This window comes from Pelodiscus sinensis, chromosome 9 (assembly GCF_049634645.1).
Source record: "Pelodiscus sinensis isolate JC-2024 chromosome 9, ASM4963464v1, whole genome shotgun sequence".
Taxonomy (NCBI): Eukaryota; Metazoa; Chordata; order Testudines; family Trionychidae; genus Pelodiscus; species Pelodiscus sinensis.
The window spans coordinates 62,459,681-62,483,647 of record NC_134719.1 but is presented as its reverse complement, the minus strand read 5'-3'; the positions used below and the strand labels follow the sequence as shown (position 1 = coordinate 62,483,647).

General features: G+C 44.8%; 1 protein-coding gene across 2 annotated transcripts; it reads right to left on the bottom strand.

Annotated features, from left to right (window-relative positions):
• Positions 1 to 1,490: 1,490 nt before the first annotated feature.
• Positions 1,491 to 23,716, bottom strand: TMCO1 (transmembrane and coiled-coil domains 1). 2 transcript variants are annotated; one of them, XM_006139370.3, is made up of 7 exons: positions 23,538 to 23,712; positions 22,933 to 23,010; positions 18,625 to 18,684; positions 15,908 to 15,954; positions 14,610 to 14,677; positions 11,833 to 11,977; positions 1,491 to 1,997 (listed from the first exon to the last, which is right to left on the bottom strand). In XM_006139370.3, the coding sequence occupies exons 1-7, from the start codon at positions 23,605 to 23,607 to the stop codon at positions 1,899 to 1,901; spliced, it is 567 nt and encodes a 188-aa protein (XP_006139432.1). In that variant the 5' UTR covers positions 23,608 to 23,712; the 3' UTR covers positions 1,491 to 1,898. The 2 variants fall into 2 exon arrangements, with proteins under 2 accessions (XP_006139432.1, XP_025035414.2); XM_025179629.2 differs by lacking the exon at positions 1,491 to 1,997 and adding an exon at positions 10,560 to 10,711 and having other exon boundaries at positions 23,538 to 23,716.
• Positions 23,717 to 23,967: the final 251 nt, after the last annotated feature.

Here is a 23,967-nt window from a genome sequence, read left to right as displayed (position 1 = left end):
CGGGGCCGGGGCCGGGGCCCGCGCTCGGCATGTTCGCACGGACTTAACAGCCCCTCCCTCGCCGCCCCGGCGCGCGCCCCGCGCAGATCGCCGCCAGCAAGGCGCACGAGCGCCCCTCCGCAGCGCGCGCCGGGACGCTGAGCGCTGCTCGCGGGTTTCCTGAGAGCCCCCCCCCCCAAAAAAAAAACGGTCCTTGCAGAGGGGCAGCGCGAGAGCGGCCTCGCGCTGCACTGCGAATAGTAGCGCGGCCGCTCTTCGTTTGTAAGCGCGCCGGGGGGGGGGGGTTCAGCAGCTGGACCCCGCTGGAAACGACGCTTAGAGAGGCTCAGGCAGCCTGAGACAGGGCTCCGGGGCCGGGATCTAATGCAGCTCTAGTGCCCCAGGTTGCCACAGACGCGTGGTCTTGCATTTAATTCAGGCCCATTATCAAGGCTGCGTCCCCACCCCGCTAGTCTTCAGGCAAAAGGTGCGCACGTTGCAAACCGCACTGGGCCTAGCTTTTCTGCCTTTTTTTTTTCAGAAGCAGCTTTTCCAACAGTTGGCCAGTCTACACTGAGCCAAATGTCGGAACAAAACCCCTTTTTCAGAGCAACTCTTCTTCCTCCTAAATGAGGGTTACAGAGAGCCAAAAGAGCACGGCTGCTCTTCCAAAAAAAAATTTCAGAAGAGCAGATGCTTCCCTGGACATGGCAGTTTTTCCAGGATAGCTCCATCTCAGAGAAACTCTCTAATGTGGACATAGCCTACATTAGTTCACTTGTTAGGGCCCAAGTACTATGAATGATAGGTGCCATGTAAATGCTTCCAAAAAACAGGCAGATTTCTTCCTCGGGAGTGGTATATAAAGTGTGATGGTAAAAAGAGCAGAGATGATATTTAAAGCCATTCCACCTCTCAGTACCTCTAGTACCGTCCATTATGAACCCAATAAAAGTTTAGCTTCGTAAAGTGAGTTGGGCTCCAAGGTTGAGTGTTGAGACCTTTGAAACTGATCACTCAAGTTGAAAATACAGTAGCATTCAACGTCTAGTACATGCTGTGTGTGTACACCATAACCCCAGGGCTTAAAGAGTAGGTGCAGCTGGTATCGACAAAAACAAATAAGAGGTTATGTAACTTGAATCAAAGTGAGTCTAAAGGCCAGGTTTGTTTCAAATTATGACTACCATTGAATAGATTACAGCTGAGCAGACACTTGGAACATAGGCAGTGTAATGCTCCATAAACCAATGCCAAGCTGAACTCCTCAGGAGGAGGAGGGGATTATTCAGAAGCAGCACAACAAAGCTCCAACTGGAGCATGGCACCGTAACCTGAGTACTGCACCAATAAGGAAACAAGCTGCAGCTTTAGATGTATTTTCACATACACACATTTGAGAGTGAACAGAACTGAACATGCTGAGTTTTGCTGTAGCTGAGTTCCTAATAGAGGTCTCCAGCCTATTTGTCTAAGAGAATGGGGACACAATTAGTACTAGAGCATGATGGTACAGGGATGTCCAAACATCTGTTTATTTTGCAGATCCTTGTCATCTGACACACCTTCTCTATGATGGCTCCCAATAAGGTTTTATTATCCTTGCAGTAGTTTTGCAAAGCAAGACAGTTCCTCTGTCCCTGCAATGTGATTAGGTGACTACATTGTAAATGCAAGGGGCTTGATCCTTTATTGCACAGACATCAAATACCTGCCAAGAATTTTGTTTCAATGGTGACAAGGTGCTTGTAGAATACTCCGAATACAAAAATGCTTCCGGGAAGGCAGTACTCATCCAAAAAGCCGCTTCAAGCGAACAGAAAGCCAGTTGTGGAATCCAATCTTGTTACAAACCAAGAGCAGTCTGTCTTTGATACCAATATCAAGGGGAGCTGCTCTGGAAGGTGCATGACTGTACTTTAAGAGAATTTCCCGGCTTGAGGAGGGGGGCCAAGGAAACCCCCAGCCTGCTTAGTGGCAGCCCGAGAAGGAGCCAGGCCAAGCATCTTCTGAATATTCTGTGGAAGTGAAAAACAGAGTGATGTTACAGTGGAGGGAGTGAAGGAAGCCAATCATAGGGTGAATCCTGGTTCCATTAGGCTAGTGGCAAACCTCTCAATTTCCAACTCCAAAGTTTTACAACTCAGTTTAGCCAGTGTATGTGTGATACACCTTGTATCCATGCAAAAGGGCCAGGAAGAAATGCAACCCAGAGAGATTAATTGATTATATGCATAATTCACAGTAATTAGAGGTGGACCCAAGCTTGAGTTTGTTTCCTAACCAACTCTCCCACAGTTGGAGTGGGTTCCAGTCTGCAGCTGCAATTTAATTCTATCTTCACCTACAGGGGCGGATATAGGGCAAGGCGAGCGGGGCGGCTGCCATGGGCCCCGCGCTTCAAGAAGCCCCGCGCATGCGCCATGGTGCCAACGCGCATGCGCTGTGTCAAAAGGGGGGCCCTGCAAAATTGTGCTGCCATGGGTCCCGCAAAATCCTCATCCGCCCCTGTTCACCTACTAAGTCAAAGACAATGGACAGGTAATAAGAGTTCTTGGTGCAGGCAACAGCCTTTGGCTATATTGTTTTCTTTAAGATGGTCACGTTAGATGCATATGAATTGTAGGTGAAATGCAAATATAATAGCAGCTTCCTGTCTTCTGCTCACAGGCAGAAAAACTAGGAGCAGCGCTCTGCTGTTTTCACACATTCCAAAAACCACTGTCAAGGGAGGCTGTAATCAGAACCCAAGGATCTGCAAACAAGACAGGAAGGATCTCACACAATACAATCAGAACTGGGTGGCCCACCTGGCAACCAGAAGAATTGCTGAATTCCTGCCAAAGTAGAGCTGATTTCTATGCTAATGATGTAGATGGAAACAGTATTTTCTCTCCTAAGACACACATGGTACAATAATGAATACCTATCAACAACAAAAATAAGTTTGTGCAGTTGACCTCTTCTCTGCCTTTGTCCAATTGTTAGATTTTCAAATGTTGGAGCAGTGTTTTAACGGATCACACTAGTGTTATTGAAACATTAAGACTGAGAAAAAAATAACCAAGCATTTGATTCAGGCAAGTCACCTCTCAAGAAACATGTTGGAGTCACTGTGGACAGTTCTCTAAAAATCACAGAACACTAGAACTGGTAGGGACCTTGAGAAGTCATCGAGTTCAGTCCCCTGCCCTCATGGCAAGACCCAATACCATCTACAGTCCAGTGGTTCACAGACTTTTTAGCATCATGCCCCCTTTTAAGAGCAGAGCAGGTATTGCCCTTTTAAGGCAGACATTTTGAAGTCTGCCCAGGATGCTCCATCCTCCCCCAGGCCCCAGCTAGACCAAGCTGCACATGTTCCAGTGGACACCAGAGCCAGGAAAAACAGAAAATACTGGACATTTCACATGGTAATTTCTGAATTTTACTGGATGGACCGAGGTCTTTCTTGGGGGGGAATTGAAGGGGGAGGCTGGGTCGCCTCGCATCTGCCCTGGAATTTCTTCACACCCCCCAGTTTGGGAACCTATGATCTAGACCATCCCTGATAGAGGTCTATCTAACCTGCTCTTAAATATCTCCAGAGATGGAGATTCTACAGCCTCCCTAAGCAACTTTCCAGTGTTTAACCAGATAATCTGCTTAACGTGCAGCAACAGTCAAAAAAGCAAACAACGTTAGGAATCATTGGGAAAGGGATAGATAAGACAGAAAATATCACTTCTCACATTGCATGCAGTTCTAGTCATGCCACCTCAAAAAGGATACATTAGGATATATTAGAGAAAGAACAGAGAAGGGCAACAAAAAGGATTAATTAGGTATATGGTACTGCTTCCTTCTGAGGATGGATAAAAAAAACTGGGTCTGTTCAAATTAGAAGATGACTAAGGGGGATAGGATATGAGAAATATAAAATCATGAATATAGATAATGTGTGGAACTCATTGCCAGACCTTGAAGGCCAAAGGATAACTGGGTTCAAAAAAGAATTAGGTAAGGTTTTGGTGGATAGGTCCATCAAAGGCTATTTGGCAAGTCTGGTCAGGGACTTAACCTCACACTTCAGGTGTCTTAAAACCCACCAGAAGCTGGAACTGGGCAAAAGGGGATGGATCATTTGATAAATTGCCCTGTTCTGTTCATTCTCACTGAAGGCTCTAGTTTCAGCTCATTAAGAGACAGGATACAGTGTTAGATGGACCAGTGGGGTCTGACCCAGTATGGCCATTCTTTTGATTTGCTGATGTGTTGAGCACTCACAGCTGAACTGAAGTAAATGGGAGCTGTGCTCTGAACATACGAAGCACTATACTGTTAAGTACTTTGCACATCAGGTCCTCAGCATCTCAAACTGGACACCTGAGTTTGGTCCACACTTTTGATTTTAAATCTTTGAGCCTCAGTTGTCCATCTGTAAAAGGGGACTAATACCCCCTCATCTCAGAGATGTGTTGTGAAAATAAGATCAGGAATGTTTATTAAACACACAGCTAGTGTAGTGCCGAGCATGACAGAAAAGCCCCTGAGAAGATTAACAGTTCCGTCATTAGAGGAGGGTTTGACTAGTGAGAGTAACCAAGGTCAGAGACTGTTGTGTACTGGGTTGTAGATATAGATCTTGTTGTTATAGTAACTGAGTTAGGTCACTGGGGTCAGCCCAGCTGGTTTGGGCTGGTTCAAGTTAGTTCTGTGATATCCAACAACAAAAAATGGACACTTGCAACTATTCAAGCTCTCTGTTTCCACTGATTGCTTCCTATACTGTGGAACTCCACACGATGTAACAGAGGCCACACACTGAATGAGGAGGAGAAAACACAGTGATGAAGTGAACTCTCCATCCTGTGCACTGAATGAGGCAGAGTCCTGTAGAAAAAATAACGTGGTCATTTGATTAAAGGCTGTATCATAATGCATATGCACAAGTGACCTTAATTCTGGCATTTCCTAACTTCTAAGTGCTTTGATTAGCAACTTTAATAATGCTCTTTTAACACAAAGCCTGTGTGTAATATCCTGGATTTTAAAAAAGCAAACTGGAAAAAAAAAACAAATTCCATCCTGCATCATTATATTGATGCCCACATGGCTCATCAGCAAAGCTGAAATTTTACATCCAACCCACACTTCTGCCACTTGCACTACCAGGGATAACCGACAGCATGGCAAATTCAGCCCAAAGGTTTAAAGCTTGGCAACGTTGGGAAACTAACATAGCAGGGCACAGACTGTCCAATAAGTTCTTGGACTGCATTGAAGACAACTTTTTATTTCAGAAGGTTGAAAAAACAACTAAGGGGGAAGCTGTTCTAGATTTGATTTTAACAAATAGGGAGGAGCTGGTTGAGAATTTGAAAGTGGGAGAGAGCTTGGGTGAAAGTGATCACATGAAATCATAGAGTTAACGATTCTAAGGAATGGTAGAAGGGAGCACAGCAAAATAAAGACACTGGATTTCAGGAAGGCAAATTTTGGTAAGCTTAGAAAGCCTGTAGGTAAGGTCCCATGGGAAGCAAGACTAAGGGGAAAAACAACTGAAGAGAGTTGGCAGTTTTTCAAAGGGACATTATTAAGGGCCCAAAAGCAAGCTATTCCACTGCATAGGTAAGATAGAAAGTATGGAAAAAGACCAGATCTTGCATGATCTTTATTTAAAAAAAAAAAAAAAGGTCATAAAAAGTGGAAACTAGGACAAACTACAAAGGATGAATATAGGCAAACAATGCAGGTATGCAGGGGCAATATTAGAAAGGCAAAGGCACAAAACAAGCTCAAACTAGCTACAGACATAAAGGGAAATAAGAAGACATTCTATAAATATATTAGAAGCAAGAGGAAGACTAAGGACAGGGTAGGCCCACTGATCAGTGAGGCGGGAGAAACAACAAGAAGAAACTTGGAAATGGCAGAGGTGTTTAATGACTTCTTTGTTTCGGTCTTCACCAAGAAGTCTGATGAAGAAGGAATGCCTAACATAGTGAATACTAGTGGGAAAGGGGTAAGTTTCGAAGATAAAGTAAAAAAAGAACAAGTTAAAATCACTTAGGAAAGTTAGATGTATGCAAGTCACCAGGGTCTGATGAAATACATTCTAGAATAACACCGCTATCAGCTCCTTGAGTATCTGAGCCTTTAGCCATCATCTTTGAAAAATCATGGAAGACAGGAGAGATTCCAGAAGACTTGAAAAGGGCAAATCTAGTGCCCATCTATAAATAGGGAAATAAGAACAACCCAGGAAACTACAGATCAGTCAATTTAAGCTCTGTACCAGGAAAGATAATGGAGCAAGTAATTAAGGAATTCATCTGCAAACACCTGAAAGATAATAAGGTGATAGGTAAGAGCCAGCATTGATTTGTAAAGAATAAATCATGTCAAATCAATCTGATAGCTTTCTATGATAGGATAACAAGTCTTGTTGATGAGGGAGAGGCATTGGACATGGTATACCTAGACTTTAGTAAGGCATTTGATAGGTCTCGCATGATCTTCTTATCAATAAACTAGGCAAATACAACTTAGATGGGGTTATTATAAGGTGGGTGCATAACTGGCTGGATAACAGTTCTCAGAGTAGTTATTAATGGTTCACAATCATACTGGAAGGGCATAAGTGGGGTTCTGCAGGGTCTGTTTTGGGAACAGTTCTATTCAATATCTTCATCAACAATTTAGATATTGGCATAGAGAGTACGCCTATTAAGTTTGCAGAGGATACGAAGCTGGGAGGGGTTGCAACTGCCTTGGAGGCTAGGGTCATAATTCAAAATGATCTGGACAAACTGGAGAAATGGTCTCAGGTAAATAGGATGAAGTTTAATGACAAAAAATTCAAAGTACTACACTTAGGAAGGAACAATCTGTTTCACACATACAGAATGGGAAGCAACTGTCTAGGAAAGAGTCCTGCAGAAAAGGGATCTAGGGGTCATAGTGGCCCACAAGCTCAATATGAGTCAACAATGTGATACTGTTGCAAAAAAAGCAAACATGATTCTGGGATGCATTAACAGAAGTGTTGTGAGCAAGACACAAGAAGTCATTCTTCTGCTCTACTCTGCGCTGATTAGGCATCAATTAGAGTATTGTGTCCAGTTCTGGGCACCACATTTCAAGAAAGAGGTGGAGAAATTGGAGGAGGTCCAGAGAAGAGCAACAAGAATGATTAAAGATCTAGAGAACATGACCTATGAAGGAAGACTGAAAGAATTGGTCTTGTTTAGTTTGGAAAGGAGAAGACTGAGAGGGGAGATGATCGCAGTTTTCAGGTATCTAAAAGGGTGTCACAAGGAGGAGGGAAAAAATTGTTCTCCTTAGCCTCTGAGGCTAGGACAAGAAGCAATGGGCTTAAACTGTAGCAAGGGAGGTTTAGGTTGGACATTATAAAAAACTTCCTGTCAGGATGGTTAAACACTGGAATAAGTTGCCTAGGGAGGTTGCGGAACCTCCATCACTGGAGATATTTAAGAGCAGTTTGGACAGACATCTATCAGGGATGATCTTGGTCCTGCTGTGAGGGCAGGGGTCTGGACTCGACCTCTCAAGGTTCCCTTCCAGTTGTCGTGTTCTATGATTCTAAGGTTATGAATAACTGAAAACAGGCCCTTAAAACAGGAAATGGTGATGAACCTTAATAAAAGGGGATGCCTCCATCCCATTTGTGATGATATACAGGTACACTATAGTTTAATAAAAACGTTAAACACAGCAGAAAGCCTCTAAGTAAATTGAAAGCTCTTACTACACCTTCCTACTTATGGGATAGTTGCTAGACAAGAAACACTAGGAGATGTATATATAACAAATTTTTTTTTGCTGTGGGAGTCTCCATTTTGTGTCTCTTGTCCTAGGACTTTGCTGCAGATATTAGGGAACAGCTATGCAAAAGGGACTTGACTGACCAGTAGGGGGTACTATAGTATCAGGAGTGAGGCGCACCAATAGAACAGAGTATAGTAGGTCAAGGCCAAAGAGCAAGGGGAAGCTTGCACTGTGTCCTTTCAATTCTTGTGCCATCACTCAGCCCCATATGTTCTACCTGCTCAGACAGGCTCTCATAATCCCTCCTCCCACCAGGGAGATCTAAGTAGCAAATGGACAAGTTGACTTGAATAGCCATTCAAACTATAGCAAATCCGAATCTCTGGCCAGCCTTTCTTCTCCCACAGTCATTATGGAAGGCTGCACCATTGTGTGTTCCCACAGCATGATGCACACTTCTCTGGGAAAGTGATGGTAACAGCCACCAATGGGAGTGGAAGAAGGCAGCAGCAGGGGAGCAAGAATATTTGTACCACACAATAGTCCCGCCCCCCCTCACAGGATCTGTTTTTTTAGTCCCGCCCCCCTCACCGGATCTGTTTTTTTGCTGTCTTCCTACCCCACAATCAGTGCAGGGAGAACAGATAACAGTTTCACACAGAAATGGTTAAGTGCCCTAGGGGAAGAAGAGTCAGAAACCACTGCCCTACCCCAGCACAATCAGGACAGTTTGGCTCCCTGTCCTGTCTGTAAAGGGAAATTGCTGGCCCCCTCTCCCAACAGGAGCACATCTTGAGCAGAAGAAGGGGACAGGTCTACCATTCAAGCAAGTGTGAAAAGGAAACTAAACACTGGCAAGCGTCTATGCAATAAAGGTTTATTACCGGACGAACAGGACAGTTGAAGGCTGTTAGTGCACTAACTGCAGGAGGGGCCGAGGATGTAACTGACTTTCTACATCACACCCAATTCAGCAGCAGACTTCCCCAGCTGAAACCCAGCCGCTCACTGGCCTGTAGAAAACCTCCCCCAGCAGCACTCTCTCCAAACAGGAAGGCACAAGGAACTACCGAACAGGATTTACGTGCAGGGGGAGATGGGAATAACGCAGAGGAAGTTACTCACGGCAAACTAGATATTTCGGGAGATACTGGTAACAGGCAAAAAGCAGTTGAGCTTTTCTCAACACCGTGGTGGCTCAGGATTATGAGCCTGGGTGAAGAGTTGCTGTGCTACCTCTCCCCATCCCCATAGGCAAGGTCTGTTTAAATCAGTGGTCACTCCCCCTAGTTAGTCCTCTCCTCCCACCAAACAGACAGACATGCACACTCTGAATTCAGGCTCTGCCTCCATTCAATGAGTTCTGGGGATCCTCTGCTACACCCCTCCCCTCAAATGCTGGGATCTTCCCCTCCTGCTATTTAATTCCAGGACCCCTCTTCTCTGCAGCACTCCGTTGCCCCCATGGACTACACAGGGGTTCCTACACCTTCCAATTTCATGACAGCCAGTTTAAACTATACCTTAGAGCACTGGTTCTCAATCAGGGTCCAGGCCTCCTGGGGAACTGCAAGCAGGCTTCTGAGGATCTGCCAAGCAGGGCCAGTGTTAGGCTCACTGGGGCCCAGGGCAGAAAGCCAAAGTACCTCTGCATGGGGCTGAAGCCCAAGCCCCCGAGTCCCATCACTTGAGCTGAAGCAGAAGTTTGAGCAACTCAGTATTGTGGGGCCACATGTGGTATGGGACTCCAGGCAACTGACCTGCTTGGTAACCCCTAATGCTGATCCTGGGATTTATATGCAAAAGAAGTGTCATTGTGCCACAAGTGAGCTGTAGAGTTGTAACAGCATATTGGGAAAGCCCCAGAAAGAAAAAAGTTGAGAACCCCTGGCTTAGAAGCAAAATATTTGAGTATAGAAGGAAGAGCTGCCTCGTAACGTAGTGCTGGGAGTACAACGCATGTCAGTTCTACAGGTTTAAAAAAAAAAAAAAAGTTAAACTAGTGAGGCATCAGCATATGAAACAGCACAGCTGAAATAGCCTTCCCAAAGCAATGCTGCTACTTCCCCACCCCAGAGCCTTAGCAGGGACTCCCCGGCACAAGTAAAAACCCTTCCTGGAATTTCCTCTTGAAGGCTTCTTGGCCTGAACAAGCCAAATACTAGTAGCAAAACCCAAAGTGCTTATGTCTAGCCATTCGTTTGGTGCTGCTTCCAGTCTGTTTCATCACAGGAGACAGCAGGAAACAGCCAAAACAGGAATTTACCTTGGGATTTTTCTCTTTAAACATGTAAAAAAGCCACTAGGCCAATTCAGTGGCTGAAAAATGCCAAATATCCAACTGGAGCGGTGAAAACATGCAGCAGCCAGCACAATCCGAGTTTCACTCTCTCTGCACATGGCCTTTCAGGAGTGCAAAAGAGTCTACTGGTATCAGAACAGAAAGGCATGGAACCCCACTGGAACACACTGGTGGCAAGGAGAGTTTCCCCAGGGGACTGCAAGGCTCTGGCTAGTCATTGCGGGGCAGACACTGCAGAACACACAAAAAGCCTCCCAGTGCATGACACAGAATCCACAAACAAGACAACAGCACTGCACCTACTAGCCTAGACCCAGGCCAGGGAAACCGCACTGAGCACCTGCTGTGCTGACAGCATTTAATAAGACGTCAGTGGAGTTGATGGCTGTTTGCTAATTTGTTTGCCTTGTTCCTTCACACAAGACTGGACAGAGCGCTGATTTAATGCAGGACCCTGCTGTGGAAGGAGGGAGAGAATTGGTTTGATCCATTAATATGCTCTTATTTGGGGGTATAGGAGCTGTCACTCTATTACTGAGACACTTCACCAAGCCCATCCTGACCCCTCTGTTAAAGCTGGCTCAACATCAATTTCCTCTGCTGACCTGCTGTAAGAGTTTCTAAGTCCCTTGGCACCTCCAGAGGAAAAGCATCAGAGATCTGCGAGTCAAGGAGAAATAAGCAGCAAGCATTCAGGAAGAGAACCAAGAAAAAGGAAAGATAAAAATAGAGAACCAGCTAAGCGCATCAACATTAACCCAACTTCCAGCATCTATTAGCCTCTCCCCACTCCCTGGGGGAAATTCAACAAGCGGAACACTCTGTCAGCAGCACTCAAGTCCCACTGGTCCTCCCCAACACAGACTGACACTCCATCCCACCTAGTCACATGCTAATAGCAGCTCTACTGTCAGTTAAACAGCTCCTTCACCGTTAACCCTGCTTTAGCACAGTGCAGCTGGTAAAATGATGGCATCACTGGTTGGGCAAGGCACCTATCCCTAACTGCAAAGAAGCTTCCCATTTTCAAGGACAGCGCTTCTTACTTGCAGCAGAAGGGCCTCTGTATGGGTCACAGTCTACTACGGTGGTAAATTCTTAACCGTGTTCCCTAAAATGGCCTTGCACTGTGTCACACCAGACCCCCGTTGTATAAATTACTCTATCCACTGGTGATCAGGAACAGAGAATACTCTGAAGGGAAAACTATTCGAGAGAGAGAGAGAGAGAGAGAGAGAGAGAGACATGTGTTGAGCAGGCAAGGGGAGGGAAGAGAATAAGGCGCTTGAGAAAAATGCAGACTGCTTCCACAGCAGATTTTTTGGATGCAGATTGAGCCTTTTGGAGTACCAAGGCAGCTTACGTTAGGGCTATTCTACACTGCACCCAGGAATGAGCCTCCGAGCCTGGGTCCACAGAGTTGAGACAATGTTCTCAAAATAGTGTGTGCTTTGATGAGCTTAACGTGTCGAGCCCACCTCCACTGGCTTCAGAACTGGAGCCATCATCATCTACTGGCCTCATCTGAATGTTCTGGAGCAACCCTGTTGACTTTTGCCATGTCTCCTTCATGGGCTGAGATAAGACCTCATATAAAGTGAGACTTTTCTGCACTTTTCCTTTGACAGCTAAGCCTACGGGAACCAAAGGCTAATCTGAAAGCTTTGAACAAAGGCAGACTACGTGTGATAAATTGGTAACTGGGTGCATGCTACTACTTACTGGGTGGCAGATCAATGCCTGCTCCATTCTCCACCCATAGGAAGCAGCACAGCACTCACCTGCCGGATAGACATGGTACAGAGAATGTAGAGGAAGATGAAGGAGCAGTCAGTGTAATCCTCCCCCAGCAGGTTGCGGTGAGACAGGCCCTGGATGTAGGAGAGGGGAATAAAAGGAAGTTTTGCCACCACTCGGCCGTCAAATCTGGAGGGGAAAAAAAAAAAAAAAATAGATGACTTAGCGTGAGAAGCCGAATAAGCACCCAGCACAGAGAAGTGGTACTCAGCCTGGATTGCAGAAAAACAGATGTAAGGGTTTACAATCAATCAATCAAACAGGCCTCCAAGAGGACAAAGCCCGATACAAGAGCAAGTCAAAAACCTAGAAAAGTCACATTGCTTCACCTTCATGTGCACAAAACCAGAGAGACTAATATACGTACACACCTGCCATCCTCACACCACCACATCACAACGGCCAGTCATCCACTGGCTGCACTGTGCAGGCCTCCCTCATCACATGCTGTGCAATGACAAGGCGTCCCTCCTGGAGGCCAACCTATCAGGGATTAATGGTTGGATAAATTGCTGACAAAGGTTTGTGGGATACAGACTAGGAACTTCCTAATCAACATCCTCAAGTTCTGACACCTGCTTTTTAAAAGCCAGATCAGACATAGGCTTTTCCATGTAACACTCAATTATCCTCCTGTTACTTTACCCCTGCTCCTCTCTCAGCCCTACAGTTACTTTATGTAGACTGGTGGATTTATATACTAGAGGGGTGTGCATAGAAAACAAACTGAAGCCCAACTCTGTTTTTTCAATCTGCTGCATTTATCAGTAATCAAAAGGGATGTGGGCACCTGCCCTGGAAAGATTCCTTTTAATACAATATTCTCTCTCTGCATTCACTCTTCAGAGCAGGGGCGTTAGATATTCAAAAGGTACTTGTGCAGCTCTAGGAGGCGGGAAGCATTCAGTACTACATTCTAGAGCTGGAGTGATGGTGTGAATTTGAGCAGACTAGAAGAGATTCAGCTTCACAAACCAGACCACCAATATGACCCTTTGAAGCAGTGCATGTACCATGCTGCATCAGCGTGCACTCAGAGCGTGAAGTTATTTTTTCCTCAAGTGCTGATTTTCTAACAGGTGTTTCTGGTTTCAAAAGCTTCTAAATGAGCATTCTTTCCTGTGGAAAGGCATTCCCACAGAGCTATGGCTCTACCATGTGCCGACTTCGCTTACACCTCACAAGCAGTTTGGCAGAAGGGCTAGGAACGGATGTTTGCCTCCTTGTACCATCCCCAGTATTTTAGGAGTCTGTGTTATTCCTGCTGTGGGGACATAAGAGTAGCTCAGAGGTGATACCTTGAGGTACCTACCTTCTCTTCTGGCAGGTAACCTAGGTTTTAAGGCACATGTTCTTTTAGGGAATTCTTTGGCAGAGCTGGGTGAGATTCAGGACTAATGGGAAAAGGTGTTCATGTCTGGAGAGTACCAAGAGGCACAGCAGGTAACTTCCCTCACCAGACACCCCTATCTGCCTGATTTTCAATCAAGAATTCACCTGCAGATTGCCCTAGCAGACATACCTTCTCCATGGAGCCTACCAACTTACAAAGAGATTATCCTGAATAGATCATCTGGATCCTCAACCTGGCTTTCTGCTTTTAGTAGTCAAGCCAGCCTTCTTGCATTTGTCCCTCCCATCCCTGAACTGTAGAATCATAGAAGATGATTGGAAGAGACCTCAGAAGGCCATCTAGTACAACCCCCAAACTGTGTATTACAGCTCCAATTTTCAACAAGAAAAAAGCTGAGAGAAACTACATTCACCCTTTCCAAAATACATCAAGTGTCATTGTCCCCCAGGGACTCATTCAGCCTTTAAATTTTATGTAAGCATGATGGCAGATTTGGGACTTGGGGAAGGACCAGAAAATGGCTTTATGGTCAAATTCAGAGAGGGTGTCCCACATAAAGAGCTGCACAGAAGAAACTGTGAAGATTATTATGAGAGAGGTAGACAAATAAGGAGCTGAGGCTGGCATTACTGGTGATGGGGAGGTGATAACACAACAGCAGATAGGGATAGATTTGTGAATGATCAATTAAATTTGAGACACATTCCACAAATCCAGAGACCAACAATCAAACTAGAACATAGGACTAGTCATGATTGCTGTGGACTGAAATCCTCCAGCATTTTTGTGTGTGTGTGTTTGGGGGGGGGGGGGGGGGGGGATTTTGTAGCTCTCCAGTGATTGCTCTAGTATTACATTCTTAAAGACAAAGAAAATATTCTGGCGGTACTACATGAAAAGTAGAGCTTATAGAAACATCCTAGTCAAGTCCAAAATCTTTTTTTATTTTTTTTTTGGCGTCTCAGCTTTGGGGGGAAAAGCCAGTACCGTTTTTAGAAAGCAACGAAGCAGCCAACGCAGAGGTGACAGAAAGGTCTTGAGACTGCAGAAGACTGCCTGAGCTCCACACAGCTATTTTGGATTAGCCAGATTTTCATCCTGGCCATATATTGCAGAACAGCGGGCACGTTCAGTTGTGGCTAAAATGCAGGCAGGAGAATCCCTGCACGCAATGCTCCATGCCAAGCGCTGTGACATGCAGAGTCGCAGGCTGCAACTCCCTATCAAAAAGGAATAGAGCTACAGTTTGATCCATTTTACACACGTTAGGTGCAGCTCTCAACGGAACCCCATGAACATCAGAAGAATGAGTCCAAGTGGCAAGGGAGAGAGGGCATGGATGGGATACATTCACTTGGAAGACTCTGGCAGCGGGGGAGAGAAGAGCCAGACACAGCTGATACTTACATGGAGTTGAACATGCCCATGAGGGCAGTGAAGCAAAAGCCAATTGCAAACATGGACTTCATTCGAACCTGCAATCAGAGAGGTCAGAGAGGTTCATTATTGACAGCTAATGCAGAAAGAAGCCATTAGATCTTACTGTGAGTCCATCTGTTCAAGAACTCCTCCTAAACTGTCAGAACTAGGATGACCAAATTTGATATGCAGCTTCCTCTTATTAGAACTTAAAGCAAGTTCAGAGTTTGGTTGTGCCAGGATAATGGGATGTGGGTGGAACTCAATTGTTTCTCATAAAATGAAAAGGAAAGGGACTGGCAGAAGGCAGGTATGCTGCAGAATGACCATAGAGGGACAACAAGGGTCCAGAGATGGGGACTGGGCCAGCAGGGGTGGAGAAAGGGACAGCTCTCTACTTTCTATTTCAGAGTGTTTGTCTGTTTGCGTGTCTATCTGCATGTCTGTCCCCCAGCCAGGGGACATGCACCCCTCCCCCAGCTGTGCCCGCTGGAGTGCAGCACTGGCTACAAGCTGGCCACACTCTGCTGAAGTGAGAGAGGGCTAGGATTGTCCTCTCTTTCCGTGGCAGCCTGCATACTGAACCCTTCATTCCCAGCCCCACCCCAGAGCAACGATTTAAAGGAAGAAAAACAATACTTATTTGAGGTAAGGACCCAAGCAATGCCAGATACATTTTCCAGCTAAAAATGAAGACAAGTCCCGCAGTTAGGGCTTAGAGGCTTTAACACTGAATACAGAGGGTGTGCAGCAGCCTCAGGATCAAAAGAGAAGGCAACCTTGCCGCTTACTCTCTCAGCTTGTAGGAGAGGAGACCAGGCCAAAAAACAAAAAAAAAAATCTTAAGAGGGGCTGAAGAACGACAAATACTGAAACAGCCATGAGTGGCACAACGGGTGCGAAGAGCTTGTGGAGGAAAAGGATTGCTCGAGGCTGTCCTGTTAACCAAGAGGTGACGACGCATACAGAAAGGAAGTCCCCAGGAACCATAAGGAGGGAAGGGAAATGACAAATGCAGTCAGCTCACTAGGACAATGGAGAGTGAGGGGGAATGAGAATTAAAGAAGCTATGCGTGAAGAGAAGGGGACACTGAGTGTAGAACTCGGTGAGCCACACTGCAGCTTGCAGATGTCAAAGGTGTAGCCCATGAAGACAAGTGAATATGAGCACCTACTCGCTCTGTTTTAGAGCCTTAGACGTTAAGGGTGACCCTGTACCTCCTGGAGAGCTCAAGATTGAGCCCTTCACTAGTGTGGGCATTGCCCCTAATTTACAGCATTCTTACCATTGACAGGTCCCTGTTGTTGTTCTTCAGCTTCTCTTCTTGCCTCTCTGTAAAGTGGTGAAGAACACAGACGTTATTCCAATCCAGGCACCAGAATGATTTCACTTCCTTGTTAGCCAAACCAGTAAGAGTTCCAAGAGAGACACCAGCTCTGTATGCCAGACATTAGTGTGAAAAATGGCACACGGCCAACTGTCCTTGAATCACACAGCAGAACAATTATGAGAGGTTTGTCAACATTCAATGCACAATATGCCAAGATTGCCAGCTCCGAAAATGTACATGGCAACTGGAAAATCAAATTTAAAAAAAATCAGACAGTGCCAGCATATTGTATACTGAAGTAGTGTTGCTCTGAGAACGTTATTTGCACATCTAACCTTATTAGCTGTGTGGATATGCTGCACTATATACATTAGCTCATCCTTCGTTACAGAGCTGTCCACAGGGATTCCAAGGTCAGATCACCAAGGCTGCACTTACAGTAGGATGAAAATCCTAACGTTTCAGACTTCAAAAGCATCTAAGGAACAATTTGTACAAAAATTGAATTTTCTCTGCTATATTTAAGTAAAATATGCACTAGCTTTCTGCACAGACCACTTTAAAATACTCTTCTCTGAAGCATTACACTGTACGCCCTCCCATGTCAGTCATCACAAACTCCAAGTTTCACGTATCCTGATAACGTCTCACACAAAGGCCACTCCAAATTTTTTTTAAGTTAGTCATTTTTATTTCCCTGATTCAGGAGTGCTCTTTTGTGCTATGCCATGGTTAGCCACTGGAGCGGTCACGTTTCAACCGCTATTTGCACTGCCCCTACTTTGCCAGACCCAGAGACAACCTGGGAAAGCCAGGATAGGGGGTCGAATAGGAATGTGGAAAACCAAGAGATATGGACGAGGGAATGTGAACAAAGCCTGCGGTAGTCTGTGGCAATGCAGGGGTTGCAGAGTCCTGCATCTCTGTAACAGGGTATTAACACAACAGGTGGACCCCAAACACTGTTGCTGTGAGACTGCAGCACCCGGAAGGTCTGTCAAGCCCCAAAGTCATAAGCAGCTGGCTATAGGGGGTTACAATAGGAAATGTTAGGTGAAGCAGAAGTAACATATCTCATCTCTCCCCCTTGTGTCCAGTTGCTAATAATTAATCTTAACAGTATCACATTTTTAAACTAATTTTTACATCAAAACAAACCACTAGTGTCTACTCTGGCTCTTTGTCAATAACAAGAGGAATGTGAGTCTTCATAGGGGTGGAAATTTTTGGTCACCAAAACTGGAAACAAAACAGAGAGTATACACACTGCAATGTGACTTTTGTGAGGGGAAAATGCCCAAACAGCAGTTTTTTTATGACAAACTTTGGTAGCGTAGACAAGGCCCAAGGGAAACCGCATCTGTAAATGTGGGATTGACACTTCACTAGCTCAAAAGGGCATTGTGAAAATAATTTCATTGGTGTTGGTGAAGCACTCATACTTCAGTGAATAGATGAGAAGTCCAAAGGGAAATAAGGCATTCCTTGGCCACAGCAGGGTTTGGATACAAGCTGTAAATAAGGTCTAAGTCCACACTAATTAATGAGGATAAGAAGGAACAGCAAAAAGCTTCTTCATTCACTATGCACTTCCATCCTACGCTCTGAATGAGCCAGAGATTCTCTGGGATACAGATATGTCATTGTGTAATTAAGGCCTGTACCATAATGCACAAGGGGAAGGAATTAAGGTTCTAAACCTGGGAGAAGTCCAGAGATCCCAAGTTTGATATCTAGGAAAAGCTCTTAAATGATTTAAGCAGAGGTTTTATAGCTATTCTGAGCCTTGCACAGAACTGACTGTAACAAAGACACCTGCTTTTATAGGAAAAAGGACAAAAACACAGTCCAAATAAGTTTTGTATTTGTCTAGAACATTACAGATAAAAGTTCTCCTTAACTCAACTGGCTGTTCTGCATCACTCACTCACGCCTTTAACATTTGTGAGTAATGCAGCTAACCTACGCCCATACGCATTTCTTCTCCTAGAGCCTCAGACAAAAGATGTTGAGATGGTGTTGAGTATACATCGGTAATTTAAGGGAAAAGACACATTAAATGAATGTTGTAATTATTCCACAACCAAATGCTACAAACACAGCTGAGACCAAGTCTGAAAGAAAGCTGAACACATACGGCTATAAAGATGCAGTTATTACAAACATCCTTGACTCCAATCTACAGTGATGCTATGAAGAAAAAAAGAAAAAAAAAAATCTAACCTCTAAAAAGATAGGGACCACAAGCACTAACACACATTACAGCAATCCCACAGTTATTGCACGTTGATAATGCACTACAGCAATGAGCTCTCAGAGACAGCATCTGAGAACAGTTAAGACTAAAATATTCCTTGGTCTGGGTCCATGTGAACCAATCCTGCTTAGGCAGCAGTATACTTTGGAAATCCAATGCCACTGGGTTTGCCTAAGGTCAACCTAAAATGGAAAAGGCTAGTTCCCCTGAAAGATGTTTCCATAGGGAAAAAGAGAAAGTCACATTTTAGCTATCCCATCAAGAACCAAGTCTCCTTCCATTCCTAAATAAAGCATTACGGTTTTAACCGTCAGGGGAAGAGGAAAGGAAAAGGAAAAAAGTCACCTCCAGCAGCTTTTCTTCACAGCTTCCCCCTCACTTCTGGAGCATCACATCTCCCCTCCCCAAATCTTACCTATTTTCTTTTTTTGCTGTCGTCCTGCTGATTCAGTTATCGTTTCCTTCTTCTTTTCTACTGCAAAGGGCAAAGACAACACTGAATCACTTTCTCCGCTGTTTGTATGAATTATACTACAAAACCCTTCTCCTCCCTCGTATACCCAAAGTCTTCATGCAAACGGGCAAGAAAATGCAGAAAACAAGATAGAGATATATGTCTATGATATAAGTTCAATGTCACAACCTGACAGAGGAGAACTGGTATAAATGTTTTCAAGACCAGGAATCTGAGTTTTTCAGGCCTAAATGAGGAAAAGAACAATTTCAATCCCTATCAAGAGCTAGAATTTTAAAGCCTGCCGAAGGTGATTCAAGGAGCCAGAATATCATTTTATCATTTAACAGCTCTTACTTGATTTGCCATTATGAATTCTAGACAGTACTTGCAATTCAGCAAGTGTGATGAAATGAGCTTTATGGGAAACTATGACCTAGCTATCTGCAAGTGGGATGCAGAACACAGAAAGGCCTCTGTTCTGTTCCATGGAGAATGCCTGCCTGTGCAGAAGAGACAGAAGTGCTGTCCTAGCAGTCTGGCACAAGCAGATCCATTCTTGCTGCCCATCCAATCAGGGCTGAAATAATTTTTATCTTCAAAATATTGAAAGTACGCATCAAGTTCAAACCTAGTTACCAAAGCTACCAGAAAACCAAATAAGACAACCAATCTAGACTGCAGACATTCCACAAATGGCTAGAAGCAAAGCCAACAGATATTCACAAGCTAGACTGCTGCTGACCTGCTGATACTGTGATCCAGCAAATTTGCTTTTCAATCTGCAAATGGAATCACCTCCATGAGCAGAGAAATTTTTTGACTGATGTTCTCAGAAAGGGAAAGCCAAGTTTTAGTTTCAGGTTTGTATAGCCAATACCACAATATGAAAATAGGATAATAAATGTTATAAGTACGGTTAGGATACGCAATATTGATAGCTTCCCCCTCTCCTCCCAACAGCACATCTGTATCGTATCTACTTTATAAACAAACCCATTTTCAGTCCCGTTTCCCAGAGTCAGCAGTGCAGAGTTCCGTCTCACATATTAGTACATCAGTTTGGTTTTAATGGAAGAATTTGTATTCCTGGCAAGGACCACAGTTCTCTGTAAGGAGCATGCTTGTGTGGCTGCGCACAAAGGTGTAAAAGGATGTGCACTTAGTGGTGTGCAGATTGGCTCCATTAATTAGGTGCGTCCTGGACCTTGGAGAGGACTTGGAGGAAGGTGAGATGGGGGGCAAAATATGGGGTTGGGGTAGGTGGGGGACAAGGAGTATGGGGCATCTTGACTCCCAGCAGAGCTTTGGCGGCAACCAAGACAGGAAAGAGAGTCGGACTCTCACAGCATAGCAGTCTCAGTTGGGGTGCCACTGCCGAGAAGAGAGAACTCACTCCCAGCCCCAGGCTGGGCTGGCGGAAGCAGGCTGCACAGAGGTGAGGGGGATGAGGTGGGTATGGGGGAGTTTAGGGTGTCCCAATTTTTTACAGGTCTCTGTTGCACTTGCATATCATGGAGCCTATATGCTCAATTAAAATACCCGTAATCAACTATCTGGCATCTTACTTCCCTTTGTATTTTCAAGTGTTGCCAGTAGCTTATTTGTTTGTGGCTTTGTTTGCTGTCTACATTGCTTTATTACTTATTTGTATTGTTCTATGTGTGTGAAGTATTAATCAAATTAAGAGTTGACATGACAAAGAAACTGTATAAACCTGAGTGAATGCCTTTTACTCGCCTTTCAAGGGTCAGAAAATAGTGCATTAATAGTTTTAATGAGAGCATGACTACTTCTAGCTGACTCAAATTTGCTTAACATATTAAAGCTGGGCAATGTGTGCAGATAATAGGCAGGCAAGAGGGATAGTTCTGTGAACTGCAAAAGTCCATAGCATGCTAGTGTTCTGGCAGATGTCTGATTCTATGATTATAAAAATTGGGCCTCTGATGCATATTTTTTATGCTTTTACTTAATGGACACTTTGTTTTATTCATACAACTATTTTCAGTATGCTCCATTTTGGTGCGTTTATTAGCTTGAGATGTTACAAAGGATGATAAAATACTTGTACTTCGAGGGTAGTGTTAAATTTTCTTTTATTTGATTTCACATTAAATAAACATTTAACCCGTGCACCTTGTTATTTATCCCTTGTTTTAATATTTTTCTTCTTCCAAACTTATGAACTGTTTAAAAATATATAGATTTTTTTGTTTGTACTGGTAGAGCATATCCACACATTACTTCGATATTGGTGTTGCACATAAGAAAATTCAATCCATGCATGGGTGGAAAATAATAGAAGGAAAACTGGTCCTGGCCAAAACAGAAAGACCACGCCTAAATTTTCAGGCCACAGGAGAATCTGTGATACTAATTGACAAAAGTTTTGCGAGCCATAAACCAACCTTGCACAATTGTCAATAAAACTTAAATAGCACAGGCACAAAACCTATTCATCTGCTTTTACCACAATGTTGTTGATGAAAAAGTTAATCATGAAGTTTACTTATCTATAAACTAAAAATCACACATGTCAGGCAAGCAGGCCAGCAGGATTATGCAAGGATGATGCAAGCTGAGCAAAGGTCACTAAGAGTAAATACAATTGCATAACATTGTTATTCTTACTGTAACCACACTTCAGTCTTACAACTTTTTCTATTGTCAGATAATAATCAGACATCTATCCTGCAACTTTCAGGCTCGCTGAGTTCTGAGACAAGGCTGTACCATATACCAGAAGAATGTTTTGTTGAGAGATTAAATCATAAGCACTCCCCGATCTAACAGCCCTAATTTATTCACTTTCAAGGCTCATCTGTTTTCTGTAGCTGTGATAGAATGGCAAGGCTCTTACAGAGGAGCCCAGTGATCTTATCTCTAAGGGTTTGTTTTATTGGTTCTTGCTATGGGTACCTTGACAAATGACTGAAAGCTGTGGCAGGAGTTGTCTGTTTTACAGTTGTATGCTTAAGAATGGTTAAGGGCTTCCTAGGACAGATAAGTGCACCTTTTAAAATGGATATGTGGATAAATTGTGATTAAGAAATACTAATCAAATGTGAAATTGTAACTAATGTTTTTCTCAACTCTGTCATTGAAGCTGTAACTCATAAGCAATTATTACTGATGTTGATGCATGCACCTCACACCTGGCACTTTGTGGACACGTGAAAATGAGTTAGGAGGAATTACAAAATAACCAGAGTAAAATCTCTACAGAAATAATAACATACCAGAGATTAATCTATACAAGCTGCTGCTAAGTTCCACAGCACTCAAATGAGTAGGACATTATCCTGAAAATCCAGCAGAGGATTTAGGTTGCTTTCATAACTTATACTAGTAGGTTTTATCCATAGCTCCTCTGCACTGTCTTATACCTTCTGGAACTGATCTTCTCCAGAAGGCTCAGGAAAGAGGGAGACAGAAGCCAACCCAAATCTTCTGTCAAGCTACCACTTGCTTAAATCCATCACTTCACTTATTTGTACTGATGCTTTTGTGCTCTCCTCTTATCTTATATCATAGACCTTCTAACTCTTCCTCCTCTTTATCCTCTTCCCTCTGTCACCATTTCTCATTTCAACTCATTTCCCTCCCTCCTTCTCCAACCTACACACACACAGAAGTCGCATGAGTTTATACAAGGTCTTCTTTCTTCTGTCATTTCCCCCCACCACCACTACAAAAACATCCTCATCTCCTCTGACACCTTTAATCTAATTTTTTATCTATGCCTCTCTAGTCTGTCATACCATTCATCCAACCACAATTCTTTTTGTTTCCAATAACTCCTCCTGTTCTCTCTCTCCTTCCTCCCCAGATCTGGGCTCCCTCTCAAAGAACACAGGCAGTCTCCATGAGTTCACCTCAGTGCAGCTGGTGGACTCTATATACACAATCAATGGTTAATCATGCTAAGGAAAGGAAATCTTACACCTATCTCTGTTCCTCCTCCCCATTCTTCAATGGAAGTTAGGTAGGGGGTGGAATTAAAATCAGAACAAGTCTTAGTACTAACCCTCTGCCTTCCAGCAAAGGACAAAAAAATAAAAAAGCTAGGGGCTGGTACCTTCAGATCAGAATGGAAGCAGTCAGGTGTATAGCTCCCAAGTATTCTGTGGTGAGGCAGAGACCCTCAGGAGTAAATGAAAGGTACCTCTTGCCAAGAGCAGACACTATTTTGAAAAATCCTGAAGAAGAAAACAAGGAGACAACAAGAACAGCCATATTTCCTATAGATTCAAAGGTAACACTTACATTTTTTGCTTTGTTTTTCCACCTCAGCTTTCAGTCTCTTGTATTTTTCTGTTCTGTAAACCAGCACCCATGTTATACCTGCAGTAAACATCAGACAAAATAAGGGGGGAAAAGAGTGACTTTCTATATAGCTCTATTGCAGTTTTCCCCGAGGTACCACGGCATTTAGATTTGGGTGCATTAACAAGGAGAAAGAAACCCAGAGAAGAGCAGCGAACAGTAAGCAGACAGCCGTCTTTGCCAGGTAAGGATCTGAAGGTGCAACCGTATGCACCATCAGGCTTATCGGCTAACGTTCACGATTACACGTCGGCTCCTGTGCAGACCAGCTCCCAGGGAGCCTCCTCCCCACCTGCTACCTCTTTATCAGACACAGCTGCGCAGCGGGAGGGGGAAGGCAGGAGCCAGTTTGCACAGGGGGCCGCCTGCCACCCCACGTGTAACACTGTCACAGCGGACATGTTCAGCAATGATACGACCAGGGCACGGAGTCACCCCAAGGCCCTGCGGCCCGGGCAGGCCTGGCCCCAGTTACCGCTGCAGCCCCGGCCAGAGAGGAGCCACGGGGCGCCCCGGCTGCTCGCTGGGTCACGCCCCCCGCTCACCCTCGGCCAGCAGCGCCGTGCACACCGAGATGAAGACGATGAGGACGGTGTCGGCGAACATGGTACTCATGGTGCCCCCGACCCCGGGAGAGACCCTCCCCCCCGACGCACACCACCACACCGGAAGCTACAGAGGCCCCGGCGGGCAGCCTAGCAACCGGCTCCCCTCTCCGGAAGTGACATCCTCCACGCTTCCGGCCGCGCCAAGCGGAACTCCCGCCTACCGCCCAGGGGTGGGGCGAGCTGCTGGTTGGGTGAGCGGCCTGCCAATAATAACCTTTCCGTTGCCCTCGCCCCGCCTTTCCCCACTCAGGCCCGGCCTTACCCGCGCCCGGTTAGCGCCTGGGGGGGGGGGGGGGCTCAGGACCCGCCGCCTCCTTTTCAGCGCGTGGCGCGTCTGACGGGCCCGTTAAGCCCCGGGGGCGCGCGC

What these genes read in the sequence shown, in the direction of transcription:
- TMCO1 (XM_006139370.3), bottom strand. Translation starts at nt 23,607, where the DNA reads ATGAGTACCATGTTCGCCGACACCGTCCTCATCGTCTTCATCTCGGTG. An exon ending in ACAGCAAAAAAAGAAAATAG is followed by an intron (nt 15,955 to 18,624) that starts GTAAGATTTGGG and finishes ACCACTTTACAG; the next exon opens with AGAGGCAAGAAGAGAAGCTG. An exon ending in ATGGGCATGTTCAACTCCAT is followed by an intron (nt 11,978 to 14,609) that starts GTAAGTATCAGC and finishes TTTCCCCTCCAG; the next exon opens with ATTTGACGGCCGAGTGGTGG.